Consider the following 14824-nt stretch of genomic DNA (forward strand, 5'->3'; position numbering starts at 1 on the left):
CCTCAGCGCTGTGCTCCGGCTCAGCTTTTCTTTTTAAAGATGCGACAGGAAGAAAAAAGCCGTGGCTTCCGCCCCGTGGGCTCCCGAACACTGTTTGCAGCCCAGCCAGATATTTTACTTTTAACTGCGAGGGCTTTTAATTCCGCAGGAAATCTTTTGAAGTACAAGTCCGTCTTTGCAAATGAGTATCTTTGACTTTCTCGGGGGGGTTCTGTTGGGGGTGGTGGGATGGGAGTGGGGGCTGGGTTTAGTTTCGTACATGTTTAATAGTCTGGGCTTGGTCCCTGCGGCGCCGTGTCCCGGGAGCATGACGCCTCTGCTCTGGGGGTGGGGGGGACGGCAGCCGCCGCGGCCGCGCTCCTTGTACAGTTCTCACCGGGGTTTGGTTCCACGCATCGAGCCTTCCTCTTCTTTGCATCTTTCGTGACCATACGTCTCCCCCCAGCCTTCCTCTCTCCCTTTTTTTTTTTTTCCTTTTTCTTTCTTTTTTCCTTCCCATGTAGCTTGGGAACTAAGCAACCGATCGGCGTTCACTAACCTTCACCTGGTGATCTGTTGTACAGGGCTTTGGGAAACACGGGGGAGCGGTGGGGGGGAACCAACAAAAGAAATAATAATTAAAAAGAAATAAAATACTTTGACATGGGTTTTTGAGGCTGACCTTTTTTTGTCCCTGCATCTTCAAACACGGGGCGTTGTTTGCCCAGCCCTCAGCGGGGTGCGGGGATTGCCCTGCTGCTGCGGGGAGCGATGAAGCGGTAACTGGGGTGCACACGCCAATACGGGGATGACAAAGAGCCTTTGGCCCGGTCTCGGTGAGTCATGCCCGCAGAAACACAGAGCAATAATTCCCCTTGGGAGCGTGGAAAGGCCCTTTTCTCCCTGGCACCAAGCCTCTTTGCTCACAAGCTCCCAAGAAGCTTCACACGAAGCCCCAAAAAGCCCCTAACCCAGAGCAACCGTCCCAAAAATCCCCCATTTCCCCCCTCCTGGGACTTTTCCTGGCATCACTGTCCGAGCAGCCGCAATTCCCCGACTCGGAGCTGCTCTGCTCCCCCCAAGATCATAGCCGAGATCACCAGCAGGAGCATAGCCCCCCTCCTGTGTTCCCAGCACCCGCGGCAAACACCCGCTACAAACTGGAGAATAAAACCAGATACCACCATAAATATGACAACTTTATTAAAATATACATATGAGTACAAATTAATGATTATATGGATAAAGTTCACTGTCTGTAAACAAATATATTAAAAAAGAGCACGTCTTTTTTGTGATATAAAGTGCAGTTATGTTTCCATATTATATACAATATGTCAGCATTACGGGGGGGTTGTAAGGACTATGGAACTAACATTTGATTATAAGATAAAGTTCTCTGAAAAAGTATACACCTACATATTACAAAAAAAATGGGCTTGAGTTCATTTAGCAAACGAAAATCAGCTTCCCACCGCATTAAATGCAGCTAACGAGAGAGCGCAGGTGGGGAGGGGGGGGTAAATGAGGAGAGAGGCGCCAACCCCCTTTGCGAAGGGAAACTTGCGCTCCGCGGGGTTCACGCCTTCCCGTCGTCAACCCCAGACTTGCAGCGAGGGAAGAAACCGAAGGACAAGACCTTGTGAAACGCGTGCACGTGTCTGCTAGTTCGGGGGAAATCAAATATACACGACTATGTACAGCTCTGGTAAGGAGGGCTCCCGATGTGCGGCAGTAACGGCTCTGCGTCGAGCCGTGCCGGCACCGCTCCTCTACACGGGAGAGGGACAAGGATAGTAGTTCTGCATCGGTGGGAAGAAACAAAAAACAAAACAGCAAAACCAACCCAAAAGCATCCTTAACGCCGGCCTGGGGGATGCGTAGCGCTTACTAAATGGTAGAGGGAGCCCGTGCGAAGGGAGGCACCCCGGGGTGCCGGCCCGGCGTGTGCCGCGGGCGCTGGGTGCTGCCGGGCACTAGGAGTGGGGCGCGCGGCAGGAGCGGCAGCAGGCTTTGCTGTAGTACCAGTGGCTGCACAGGTTGACTTTGATGGCCAAAGCGCAGTTGGTTCCTGCCTGGTCCTGGCAGCTGTCGTCTGGGGGAAGAGAAGGCAAAAGGCACCGATACGGAAAAGAAAAAGGAAACAATAAACCATTGCGAGCTCATGAGATCGTTTTTCCCCACGCGCAGCCGGCCCTAAACACCCCAGCGACTGCCAGCTCCCTGACGTCTGGCAGAGCATCCCCTGGAAAACGCCGTGGAGCTTCTCCATAAATACCATCGGCAACCTGAGCACAGGCACGAGACGGTTGACTCGTTTCGTCACGCCTGAGTCTCGTTTGGTCCCAGCCCCAAACCTCGAGCTCGTTCCTGCGAAAATGAGCTGCCCAGGGATCGCTGGAGCCGCCGAGGGAGCCCCGCACTGAGCTGCCCCCAAGCCAAGGGCCTCCCCTGGTATGGAACGGGGTGACCCCAACATAAGTCACAATTTCTGCCCAAAAGAGGCCGTTTGAGAAAGGGAATGGGAATCCAGCAGTGTTGCAGCGGGAGCTAGGGGCAGGTGAGCTGCTGGAGAGAGGGAGGAGGCCAGAAGACGGCTTCAACACTCTCCCAGCTCCCTTCAAAGCAATATTTTTCTTCAGACTCACAGGATTACAATAATATATATATATATATATTTGTCTTAAAATCCACAGGATACATGAAGCCAGGCTGGTCCTAGGGCAGGCAGCTTGCTACGAGGGGGCCAGGGGGCACCTCATGAGCACCGCGCCACATCCCAGACCCTGCGAGAGAGACCAGCCAAGGGCACCCAGCGGGTCCGGAGCTGAGCCAGGAGCTGGCCCCAAATCTGCCTCCCGTTTTCCTGCTTTTCTCCCACACCATCCTTATTCCCAAATCCTATTAAAGAATTAGAACTGTGTGTTCACTAAAGATCACAGGGGCTTTGAGCCAGCAGACGAGTCAGATAACGAGATAGTTACAAATCCCGCAGGACATCTGGAGACCAGAAATCATTAAAATAATGGCAGAGACGAAACTTCCTAGACGTTATCTGGAATCACACAGAAGCGGCACCCGAGTCAGCTCTCCGAAGCTCCCTTTTATCCTAAGGTCAGAGCACGCTGCTTCTGAACTCTCCCCTTAATTTAATGGGGTTACCTCCAGAAATAGCCAGTGCAAGAGCCCCATCGTTTGGGCACAGAAAGAGCGTCGTCCCCTTTATGTTCTCCCTGGGGTTATCAAATGGGGGGTTGGCGGAAGCTAAGATGCTGGGCAGTGCTCTTTGCAGGGGGGGGTCAGTGGAAAATGAACGCCGGGGGTGCTGGGGGCGGCAGGGCTCACCTGGGGGCTCCGTGGGGCAGGGCTGCAGGTCGCAGGTCTGTTTGCCCACCGGCTTCACCAGCGGGTCGCAGCCCCGGACGATGTCCTTCCCTTGGTAGCACTTCACATCCCGCATCCTCACACCGATGCCGCAGGTTTTGGTGCACTGGGGAACAGAGAGAGGGGAGGGGGTGAGGTGAGACCCTGCCATCGCGGGGGTCTGTGCTAAGCCAGGACCAGCCAAAAAATAATGTGTTCGCTGGAAATGTCAGGGCAGGGAGGTGAAACACTTCCCCTGGCTGAATGTCGTGCCTCAGCCCTGCGCTGCTGGCCTCTTGCTCCGTCTTTGCTGCCAGCAACATCAGCTGCCTGCAGCAGCCTCTGCCCGGGGATACGTGGACACGCTCCCATTCCCTGCGGCTGCGATCCTCCCTCCTCCTGCCGCCCTTTGCAAAGGTCTACGGACGAGCTGACCCTGTCCATATGCTGCTCTGGGGTATCAGGGTGGCTGCAGCCCCCCCCCCGAGGCCACGGGACCCCCCCCACCAGCACCCCAGGTGTGGGGCTGTGGAGCCGGCGTCCCTGTGCATCGCACTGTGGGTTTGCAGAGCCGCTGCTGGGCCCGGTACTCGCTGCCGGCTGCCCTTTGGATGCCTCGTCAGGCTGGGATTACAGCAGGGCCGCTTTGGCTAATTATAGGCTGCCACGCGGGTTTGCAAGACTAAACAAAAGGAGGTGCCTGGAGCATGGATGAGGAGGGCTGCGACGGGGAGGGCTTGCGGGGAGCCGGCCGCAGCCCTTCACAGCCCCTCGCCCATGCTCGCCGGGCTTGTCCTGACAGCCACCAAGCCCGGGCTGCCTTCGTGGACCAGACGATGCTGGGACAAACCACATCCCAACCTCCGCATCCCCAACCTCCGCATCCCCAACCCCTGCATCCCATGGGGTCCCATGCACACCCCACCAGCAGCTGCAGGGTAAGGGTCGGGGTGGGGGAAGTAGGAAAACAAAAAAAAAAAAAAAAAAGAAAAAAAGAAAAAAGAAAAGCCAAAGCTGACCCCAGACACCTCCTCTCATTCCTGTTTGGAGCACAGCCAGTCCGGAGTGCACCGCGGCAGGGCAGGCTCTATGCCCTGAGCTGCCAGTGCAGTGAAAGGGTCCCGCCGGGTGCTCCCTCATGGGCTGCGTCCTCCAGAGCTTCACCCATCTCCTTGGGCTATTTCTCAGGTGATGTGGCCCTTCGTACGAGAGCACCGCAGGCCCAGGGCAAGCACATCTCGAAGGAAGGGTATTTTCCACCCCTATCTCCCTCCCACAGACCCCCCAAGCTGCCCTCAGCTCTCTCCCTGCTCACCTCCGACCAGGGGGTCGTGTACCACTTGAAGCACGGCCGCTCGAAGCACGTCGTCTCCTCCACGGGCTTCTTGGCGACGTCGCAGTCGGCGGGGTTGCGGGTCTTGATCTTCCCGTTGACGATCTCCAGGCAGAGCACGATCCTCTTCTTCACGCCCCGGCCGCACGTGGTGTTACACTGCAGGGGCGCAAGCGGGGCCAGCTGAGAGCCATGCGCCCCCGTCCATCCCCACCGCATCGTCCCCCTCCTCCATCGCCCCCCAAAACCAAACCCCCCGCCCCAAGCACCCCCCCAGCCCAGGGGAGTTGCACTTACCCGCTCCCAGTCCTGCGCCAGCCAGTGCGAGGGGCAGTTCTTGTCCCCGCAGGGATGGATGGCCAGCGGCTTCGTCTCCAGGTTGCACTGCGACTCCGGCACCACCCGCCCGTCGCTGGTTTTGCAGTACACGTGCCGGATCATCCTGCCCTGCCCGCAGCCGCCGCTGCACTGAAACCGCACGGGGCACGGCAGGCGGTCAGCAGCGGGGAACGAAGCACGGCTCCATCCCCATCCCCGCAGCATCCCCAGGACAGGGTCCAAGATGCCTCCATGGGGCTCAGCCGCCTCCCCAACCCCACCTTCCCCAAATCATGGAGCAATCCTTGAGGGTCAGTTTAAATAGCTGCAGGGATGCCCAGCGCATCCTTCCCTGGGCAGCCCTGCCACATCCAACCCATCCCATGGTCCCTTCGCGCTGGCGCCCAGCAAAACTCAGCATCTCTTGGGCCAGGCAGGAAGGGAAGCACCGTGAGCCGGGACCCCCGGGGTGGCTCTCAAAGAGACCGAGCAAGTGGGTACAAATATTTCCCCCCCAAAATGCAAAGGGCCCGGCAGGCACTGCCCCGAACGCCGGTGGAGGCAGCGAGGGCTCCCCGGCTCGTCTGCAGTCGCTCTTGCAGAGACGCAGGGTGTTTCACAGCGCCGCTGCTGCCATGGAAACTACTTATTTTTAGCTGATGCTAATGTATCAAAACCTGGGTAAAAATAGCTTGGGATGGAGGGGTTCTCTGTAGCAGAATTGTGCAGGAAGGGGAAAAGGGGAAAAGAAAAAGGGGGGAAAAGGGGGGGAAAGGGAGGAAAAGGGGAAAAGAAAAAAGGGGAGAAGGGGAAAAGAAAGGGGGAAATGTTAATTTTCTGGGCACAGAGCATCAGCATTGTTAAGGTACACCGTGCAGCAGACAGACGGGATGATTTTGACGCCTGCTAAGGCTCTCTGGCAGATGATGGCAGCAGGAGCTGAGGGGGCTCTCAGGGTTTAGCCCCTCCTGTGCTCTGTCCCCCATGAGGGAGAAGCCCCAGGGACAAGCCGTGGGACCCACTGGGATGCTGGATCGCCCGAGTGCCGGAGCACATCCGGCAGCTCATCCCTGCCCCGCGCAAGGAGGAGCCCCGTGAAGAGGAGTGCTCAGCGCTCACAAACACCACCAGACCCGGGTGCTGCCCCGGGCACAGAGCCGGGGGGGTCGGTCAGGGTGGCCCAGGGTGACGGCGCTGGTAGGCAGGTCCTGGTGATGAGACAGAGATGGGAGGTGGCACGGGGACCAGGAGAGCCAAAGCGGCTGAATCGTTCGGAGGTCGGCTCCAGCTGTGGGCTGCATGCAGGTATCGGAGCTGGGAGCTGCTGGGGAGGATGAGTCCGACCCCAAAACTCCCAGCACCGGAGACACAAGCAAGCCTGCAAGCCACCCTGCTGCAATGGGTCACGATGGCCACGTGGCTGGCCACCACAGGGTCTCACCGGTCCCCAGTCGGAGACGGTCCACTGCCGGTCGCAGGGCGGTCCTGTGCAGTTCTTCTCGGCCAGGGGCCGGGCGCTGGCGTCGCACAGCTTCTCGTCCTCCGAGCAGCGGATGTCCCGTGTCACCACGCTCCGCTCTCCGCACCGGGCTGAGCACTGCGGGAGGGGACGGCGTCAGCAGGGGCTCCCGCTGTGGCGGGAACCGGGACCTGCTTTCCGGCTTTTTTACTTTTTTAACCTGAAATTCTAAAAACACACTGACAAGGCATAGGTGTCTGTCTGTAAAACAACCCGTAGCAAAGCCCTCAACAGCTTCAGCAGCCGGGATAAGGTGCAGGAGGGCTGTATCCTGCCCGGGTGCTGTGCAAACTCTCCGCCGGGTGATGCCAGCGGGCGAAAACCCAAGGCACCAAAAGGGCCCGATCAGAGCTGCGAAGTTTTAGCTGTCACTTGGAGACGGGGTGAGATCTTCCTCACCTCCTTCCCAGGAACAGCCAGCTCCTTTCCGCCTCTTTGGAGAATGTTTTCCCCAAACCGCACAACTGAGATTTTTATGCTGTGGATAAATTTGGCACCGCGCAGCCCCGTGACATTATTTAGAACTGGATTTGAGTTACTACAGTCTCACATACGCACATTTGCTCCATGCATAACGTAAAGCAGGGAAAGTGTCAACAGCACAGCGCTCAGCCACACCACGCTGATACCTTAATCCTCAGATTCCTGAAATGTGCTTTTTTTTTTTTTTTTTAATGCCTATTTCCCCAGCCAACTTGGCACCCTGCTTCAGATGGGATCCAAATGAGATTAGCTTTGCTGCTGGCTAAGAACGAACTACTCCAGGACTGTCTCAAGCAATCTGTCCCTGACACATGCTGGAGGAGAATACGGGTTTCTGTAAAATAAGCCATTCTGGTTTGCTACGCCAGTCAAAATAACGCGCCAGCACGTGCGCAGGGAGCTCCTCTCTACCCAGCTGGGAAAGTCAAAACATCCTGCAACACCCGGGAATGCACCAGCCCCTCCGTCGGCTCCAGGGAAACGGCTCACCCCAGTTTGGAGAGGAAAAGAGACATTAAAATCCTGACCAAGAAGGTTTTGGGGCGCCTCCCAGGAGGAAGAGTCCGATCCCTCGTGGTGGGAACCCTGGGGCAGGTTCGCCCCCGCGGGCGGCTCGGCTCGGAGCTCAGTCTGCTCTTGCTTAGAGGCGCCTGGGCTCCATTTGGAGCAGGAACGACATTCGCCCCTTTGCGGAGAGTCGGCGTGCGTGCTGGCTCCAGGGCACAAACGCCACCCTCTGTGCGCAGCCGTCACCATCATGGGGGCTGGCGGGGGCACCCCAGGCGAGCTCGGAGATGGACACAGACCCAAAATCTCACTCTCTCCATATATGTCTGCTTACAAACACCACTGAAGAGGCAGGGCTGCTCCCTGGCCACGCATGGGGGCATTACACCCCCCGTGTGTTTATATGTTGGCTGCCAGCCGTGCCGGGTCCCCTCCCTGCCCCACGGGTGTCAGCCCAGCGCAACGCCGGTGGCAGCCAGGAGACTGGCTCCCAAGCCATCTGAGCTCCGAGACCCCAGTTCCCCAAGGAAGCGGCAACGGTTTCGTTGTGTCCATGGATTTCCATTTGCAAGCGATGTGCTGGAGCGCTGGCTGTGCCCAGAAATAAATTCAGGGGCACAAATCCTTTCACGGGTTTGCCTGGGCAAACCAAGGAGCTACGGGAAGAGCGCTGCCGAAAACCCTCTTCCAACCGCTCTGGGGATCTTCTTAAGGCACGGCCAGGAAAGGGTTTAATCCTCCACGTGGTGCAGTGAAATTGGAGGTGAGGAAGGGAAGTTTATGGGAACGTAATTGATGTGTGAGGGGGAACCTCCTCCGTGGCACGTCACACATCACCCCCAGTGGTGGGAGGATCTGTGCCGCGGGCTCCTGTCCTATCCCTGCGGGCAATGCCAGCGCCTTGCGTGCGGTTAAAGACCACGAGTGACCGATGGTGGTGGCCTCCCCATCCTGGAGAGGACCCAGGGCTTCATTTTTGGGAAAAGAATTACTGATGCACGTTGGCCCACATGCAATGACTGCAGCCAGCGGCTTAAAAGGCAGAATCTCTGATGGCTACGGATGAGTTTAAATCGGAAAAGGAACAGAGAAGGAACAGAGAAGCGCAGCCCCCTGGGACTTACCTCGGACCACTCCGACATCTCCCACTGGGGGCCGCAGGCCGGGTTCTTGCAGACCTTGCGCTCGTCCGGCCGGGTGATGTCGGCGGACTCGCAGAGGTCGCTGTAGACGGAGCTGTCGAATCCGGGCGAGATCATCTTCCAGCAGCGGACGATGCGGAACTGGTAGCCCTCCCCACAGGTGCGGGAGCACTCGCTCCAGCTGCTCGTCTCCCACCTGCGGAGGCAAGAGAAGGCATCACACCAGGCATGGCTGGACCGGGGCTGGAGCATCCCATGGAAACCCCTGCCTGCTCTCGGCTGGAGGGAGACGGCTGCAATAGGAACGAGCTGTTGTCAGGCTGCCAGCGTGTGAGAGGTTTTCCCAAGGGATGGGATGTATTGACGTGTGGTGGTTTCACCCAGCAGACCTGAGCTCATGGCCATGGCGGTGGATGCTAAAACCAGTTTGCCAAGAGGAAAGGGAGCCGGCACGGCGAGGCACGGAGCGGTTTGTCACCCGCAGGCTGCACACGCTGCTCCCCAGCTGCGACCCCACGTGTGCCAGCACATTTCTCTGCCCTGCTTTTGGCCCATATTTGACCCCTCTTTTTGCCTCTCCAGCTAAAGGACAGAGAGGACGCAACCACCCATCACCCTGCAAATCCCAGCAATAACGTCACACAAAGCTGTCTGAGCGCTGGTGGGACAGACATTCACGTACCACCGTCAGTCTAACTCTGCCAACCTCGTGCGATGGGCTGGAAGAGCTGGGATCTGCTCCGAGACACTGCCTGCCCCTTACTGTCCCCTGGCACTACTGTCCTGACGTTACAAGAGGAGAGCAGCTTGTAAACCAAGGGAAAAGACATAAAAAGTCAAGATTTTCTTATAGTACAGTAACATTATAGCAATTCTGAATTAAAGAATAAGCTACAAATGTAAAAATCTAAATGGACCAGAATTCACAGCTCCTCTGGACGCAGGGCTACCTCGTGCATCCCCCGGGGCCGTCTCTCCGAGCGGGAGAGCCACGTCCCCTGGCTGCACGCCGGCCTCGTGTCCCACATGGGGCTCCAGGCACAAGGCGCAGCCGCAGGGAGATGTCACACGTTTAGAGGTGCCGCCTAAATTCAGAAGGGAAATGAAACCAAGGTCTCTCCCGTCTAGATCACACAAAATTCTCTTAGCGCTTTCTGTTGGAAAAGTGTTGCCAGCCCCAGCGGCATCCCGTCTGCCCAAGTGCTAGCGAACGTGCCCAGCTGCCCCGCTCGAGTTGCCGGCAGCTCCTTGGTTTCCCCACCGCCGAGCTGCCACCGGCGGTAAATGGCAGAGCAGCTCTCCTCTCTTGCAGCGCAAGCCCACGGAGCTGGAACAGCACGGCTACAAGGAGGGGCAGCTTTATAAAAGACCAGTGGGATAACCTAAGCATGAAAAGAGCCCTGATGCTTGTGCTAAAAAATTACAAAGTTCATGCAAATAGAGATTAAAACCTCCATGGCGTCTACAGGGCAGGTATGTTCCCAGCAGTCGCACCATCTGCCTCCCCACACTTTTCTTGCCTCCATTGCAGCCTGCCCTGGCTTTCAGCCTTAACGTGCAAGGTTCAACGAGATCTTACACGGCAAAGGGGACACGCTTTCCTCCCCCGTCCTCCACCACAATTACCGAGGTGAAAGCAAGCACTCTCCAGCTGGGCCTCACATACCTGGTCCCTGGCATCCCTCCAGTCTGGCTTTGCACTGTTGACAGGTGACGCCATGCCAGGGCATGCACCAGAGACCTTTACTTCTCCCTTTGCCCTGTCCATAGTCTGACACCACCACAGTCCTCCTGCCTTTGACGGACACCGCTCTGTCCCGCCCTGTTACTTGCAAACCCTCCAACACGCATTCCCCGGGTTACAAACCCGCAGCGAGGTGCCCCGGGCCGGACAGCCTGGCTCTGGACTGGTCAGGCTTTTCAGATAAAGAGCCGCAGCAGAAGAGAAACCTTCTGAAGAACTTCCAGCACGGGTTGCTCGCTGCACCAGCTCCTTCCCTGATACAAGACTTCAGCACAGGAAAGATATGGACCTGCTGGAGTGGGGCCAGAGGAGGCCACCGAGATGCTCTGAGGGCTGGAGCACTTCTATGAGGACAGGCTGGGAGAGCTGGGGGGGGTCAGCCTGGAGAAGAGAAGGCTTCGCGGAGACCTTCCAGCCCCTGCCAGTCCCTAAAGGGGCTCCAGGAAAGCTGGGGAGGGACTTTGGAGCAGGGAGGGGAGCCATAGGACAAGGGGGAGTGGTTTTAAACTGAAAGAGGGGAGGTTTAGATTGGACATTAGGAAGAAATTGTTTGCTGTGAGGGTGGTGAGCCCCTGGCCCAGGTTGCCCAGAGAAGCTGTGGCTGCCCCATCCCTGGAGGGGTTCAAGGCCAGGTTGGACGGGGCTTGGAGCAACCTGGGCTGGTGGGAGGTGTCCCTGCCCAGGGCAGGGGTGGCACTGGATGGGCTTTAAGGTCCCTTCCCACCCAAACCATTCCATGATTCTATGTTCAGGATGCCCAAGGGACCAGAGGGCCAGATCTGTGGCACAGTTTGCAAACCCATCCCCACCACCCAATTCACACACACGTTCCTCCATGCGCTGGCCGGGACAGATACTGCCTGTACTGGTAGAGGTTGGACTCGATGGGAGTCCCAGGGGCAAACTCTGCCAGGATTTATGGAAGTTTTCACCTGGCAGCATGAGCTAAACCACTCAGAAGAGTCTCGCTGAGTCCCAGCACAGCTTGGGCAGATGCAACTGGGGGAGGAGGGACAGGGGTCCTACGGGCCATCCCTGTTGCCCCCCCCCCCCCCCCTAAATCCACACTGACCCCCTCCCGCAAATACAACCATGCCGGAGAAAGCGCGGAGCCCCCCGGGAGCGCCCTGTGGAGGCGGTACCTTGGCTGGCACTCTCTCCCAGCACAGAACTCATGGACGGGCTCGGGACGGGTCATGGCATCACAGTACGTATCGTCCACTTCGATCCCATCATAGCGAACACACATAGCATACGTGGACATCACTCCTAGTTTCAAAGAGAATACACACACACAACAGAGGACGCTTGGTGACTTTGACATCCAAACTCTTTTTTCTTTTCTTTTTCTTTTTCGAGCTGCATTTTCCAAAACTTCCTCCCTATGGAAAGCAGCAAGCCGGACTTTCTGGCCCGCGGGATGGATGCTGCCGGGAGGGGAGGACCGCAGCGGCCACCCAGCCAACATGGGCAGCGCGGTTGAGTCTGGCCGGCTCCGAAAGCGGGCACGGCCACCCCTGCCAGGGCTTGCCACCAAGATCCATATGTGACTAACGCGTTTTTATAGGAAACGCTTGGGGCAATGAGTCTGCTCGGCTGCTCCCTCCGCCTCGCAGCCACCAGCTCCCACCCTCTCGAGCTCGTGGGTGGAGGCGACAGAAAACGGTCCCCGACCCGCTCCATCCCCCCTCTCTCTCTCTCTGCTTTACACCCCATTTTCACCCAGGTGGCCCCCAGCCCTCGGGGCCAAGGAAGGGCTCCCAGGGGCTTTGCAAGGAGGCACCTGCCCCTCCTGCTCCCCCGCCGCCCGCAGAGGCAGCCAGTGTCGTCAGAGCGAGACCTTTTCCCCCGCAGCCCGCCGTGCCAGAGTAAATGTTGTGAAGTCCATTCCGGGACCTGGCTGGGGACCAGGAGGCTGCTCTGGCTACAGGTAACAGGAATTGCAGCTCTGGGGAGCATATGGTTTACATGAAACTAAAAAAAGATCTACAGCTCTTGACATGGTATGGCTTCTCTGCGCTATGTCATCAAGAAAAGGCAATGAGAAGGGAGAAATTTAAGTAAAACCTCTCTCTGCTAGCTGCAAACCGAGGCAGAGCAGCCTGGCCTGGTCAAGGGGGAAATTTGTTCAGAGGGAATGAAAGAAGTCAAAAATGTCCCGGAACATGTGGCTGATGGGATCCCGGGAAAGGGAGGGCTTGCGAAGCTCCCGCTGTGGGCAGGACAAGAACAAATGCTCTGGCACACCTCAAAAAATAAAATCCTTGCATTTGCTCGTTTAAGAGATGTCTTTTAGATTGCAGCTCTCTCCCCCCTCTTTTTTCCTTCTTTCTAATTCCAGAAGCACCGCAGGATCTGGATTATTTCACGGACGGGGGAGCGGCGCAGGCGAGCGCACGACCCACAGGCCTGAGAGACCAGGTGGCGCGAAGGTTTTCGGAGGGTCAAAAAGGGGGAATTTATGCAAAAAGAATACAGGCTTGGTTTTGATACCCCTGGCATCTATGTCACTGTTCCAGATTTACACCCTCGCAGCCCAGATCAGGCTCCAGGGTAGAAGGAGTGGGAGAAACAAAACAAAAATCAAAAAGCCAAATGCTGTTTTGTTTCCTGCCAGAGCTGAACAATCTTCAAAATTTCACTCCGCGGGGAAGCAGCTGAGCTTTTCAAACCCTTCTGAACAGTCAAAAAAGGGAGGGGAAAAAAAAAAAAAAAAAAAAGGAGGCAATATGCTGCGACTCAGCACAGGTTTGGGGATCCTGCCGAGCCCCAGCACGTCGCTGCTGGGCTGGGAGGCGAAGGAGGCGTTCAGAGCTCCCCCCTGGAATGCTGTTTTGGAGGATGATGGACACGCTGGGCACTAAATCTTGGTCCTCGACGCACCCGCGAGGTTTGTGGGCTTTGAACGCTCTCGGCCCCCGGCTCCTCTCCCCACATTCGCGCCCAGGCGGAGCAGATTCAGGGGTCGTGCTAAACCAGCTCCAGAGATCACGAGTTCCCCTACACATCACCACGTCCTTCCCATCCCTAACAGACATAAAAGTGACTCACACACCCGGTGATTTCAGCGGTTGTGAAGAATTTGGCCGCTTCTTATAACTACCTGTGGTACATGTAGAGCTGCAGGGTTCATGGGAGGAAAGCTTCCACCTGTACATGTCAGCAGCACTCACACCTTGGCCCTTTCTTAACAACTTCAATCTGTTTCTAGCGATAAGCAAACAAAAACAAAAAAAACAAACAAAACAAAACAAAAAAAAAAGGCATTTACAAGGCGAGCGGTGATAGGCCACGTCAGACACACACATCTGCCAGCAGGCTGCAGTTCGGTTGGGTTCGGGTTTGGGAGGGGATTTGCTTTGTTTGGCGGTTGGGTTTGGTTTTTCTGATTTTTTTGGGGTTTGTTTGTTTGTTTTAATCGGTTTGGTTTGTTTCACAACATACCTGTCCTGAGCCCCAAGTAGAATCCCCAGCCCGGTTAGAGGCAGAGCTTCCACTGTCTAGAAATAGAGAGAATGGGATAAAAATACCCACAAGTAGAAACAGTTCAGAATTTAACAAAGTTTGCATTTTCTGCTCAAATACACCTGGCCCTCAGCATACAGCGACTAAAGGTGCAGTATCTCCTCCCCTGCGTCTCCGGGGCCGGGCACGCCGACTCGTGCTGCTCGACGCGGCAGAGCTTTCGGCTGCTCAAATCTCAGCAGCTCACTCCTTCCGCAAGCCTACACGTGGCACGGGAGTTTATGAGCTCGCTTCTCAAAGCACACGTTGCTTTTAAACACCGAGGCATGCCATTTGCCTACCCGCTGCTTTTGCCACTCTTGTTTTGGTTTGGTTTATTTTAGAGAGGTAATTTGCATCTCTCGTATCCACGCTGTGCTCAAACACGTAATGCCATCAGGAAAGGAGTAACGGAGTCAGCCTGGTGTACGAAAAAGCATTTGTCAAAGCAAGAATAACAGCTTCTCCCAGTTCAGTGCATCCTACATGCTGTAAGGTTGTAACAGGCCAGGGATACTGCACCTTTACAACAAAAGGCTTCAATTCTGTTCTCATACCTTTGTTCAAACCCTTGAAACGGCTACACTGAAATAGCGTACAAGGTTGTATCCTGACATCCAGTTGTCTCTGGCCTGGCGAGATATGCAGCGTGTATGATTTCTAGGCAGCAGAAGCTCTGAAATTGCCTTATTTAGTTCATAAGAAAAAGTTGAGGTCCAGTCTATCAAATCAACCTTTAAAAGGACACTGTTGAGAATCCAGCCGTTTCCTTTTGGACCCACCCTCCTTCCACCGCCAGCACTGAGCCTCCAGAAGGATTAAAAACAACAACAATCTCATTTTTCCCCTGTTGATTTTGCTCTGTCAGTTTGGCAAATGGTCGCTTCCTGCGTTTGAAATGGAACGTCACTATTTTTTTGTGGAAAAATAAC

General features: G+C 56.2%; 1 protein-coding gene across 21 annotated transcripts in view; it reads right to left on the reverse strand.

Annotated features, from left to right (window-relative positions):
- Nucleotides 1-1157: 1157 nt before the first annotated feature.
- ADAMTSL2 (ADAMTS like 2) overlaps nucleotides 1158-14824 on the reverse strand; it is a 68599-nt gene continuing 54932 nt past the window's right edge. For 16 of the 21 annotated variants that reach the window (XM_074609371.1, XM_074609368.1, XM_074609367.1 and 13 more), the window contains 8 exons: nucleotides 13492-13595; nucleotides 11531-11657; nucleotides 8627-8840; nucleotides 6435-6590; nucleotides 4973-5143; nucleotides 4658-4834; nucleotides 3325-3469; nucleotides 1158-2074 (listed from right to left, as the gene is read on the reverse strand). In XM_074609371.1, coding sequence (XP_074465472.1) covers nucleotides 1956-2074; nucleotides 3325-3469; nucleotides 4658-4834; nucleotides 4973-5143; nucleotides 6435-6590; nucleotides 8627-8840; nucleotides 11531-11657; nucleotides 13492-13595 — 1213 coding nt within the window. In that variant the 3' untranslated portion in view covers nucleotides 1158-1955. The remainder of the gene's footprint in view (nucleotides 2075-3324; nucleotides 3470-4657; nucleotides 4835-4972; nucleotides 5144-6434; nucleotides 6591-8626; nucleotides 8841-11530; nucleotides 11658-13491; nucleotides 13596-14824) is intronic. The other 5 variants (XM_074609378.1, XM_074609375.1, XM_074609382.1 and 2 more) reach the window with 1 other exon arrangement.

Source organism: Larus michahellis, chromosome 15 (genome assembly GCF_964199755.1).
Source record: "Larus michahellis chromosome 15, bLarMic1.1, whole genome shotgun sequence".
NCBI classification, from domain to species: domain Eukaryota; kingdom Metazoa; phylum Chordata; class Aves; order Charadriiformes; family Laridae; genus Larus; species Larus michahellis.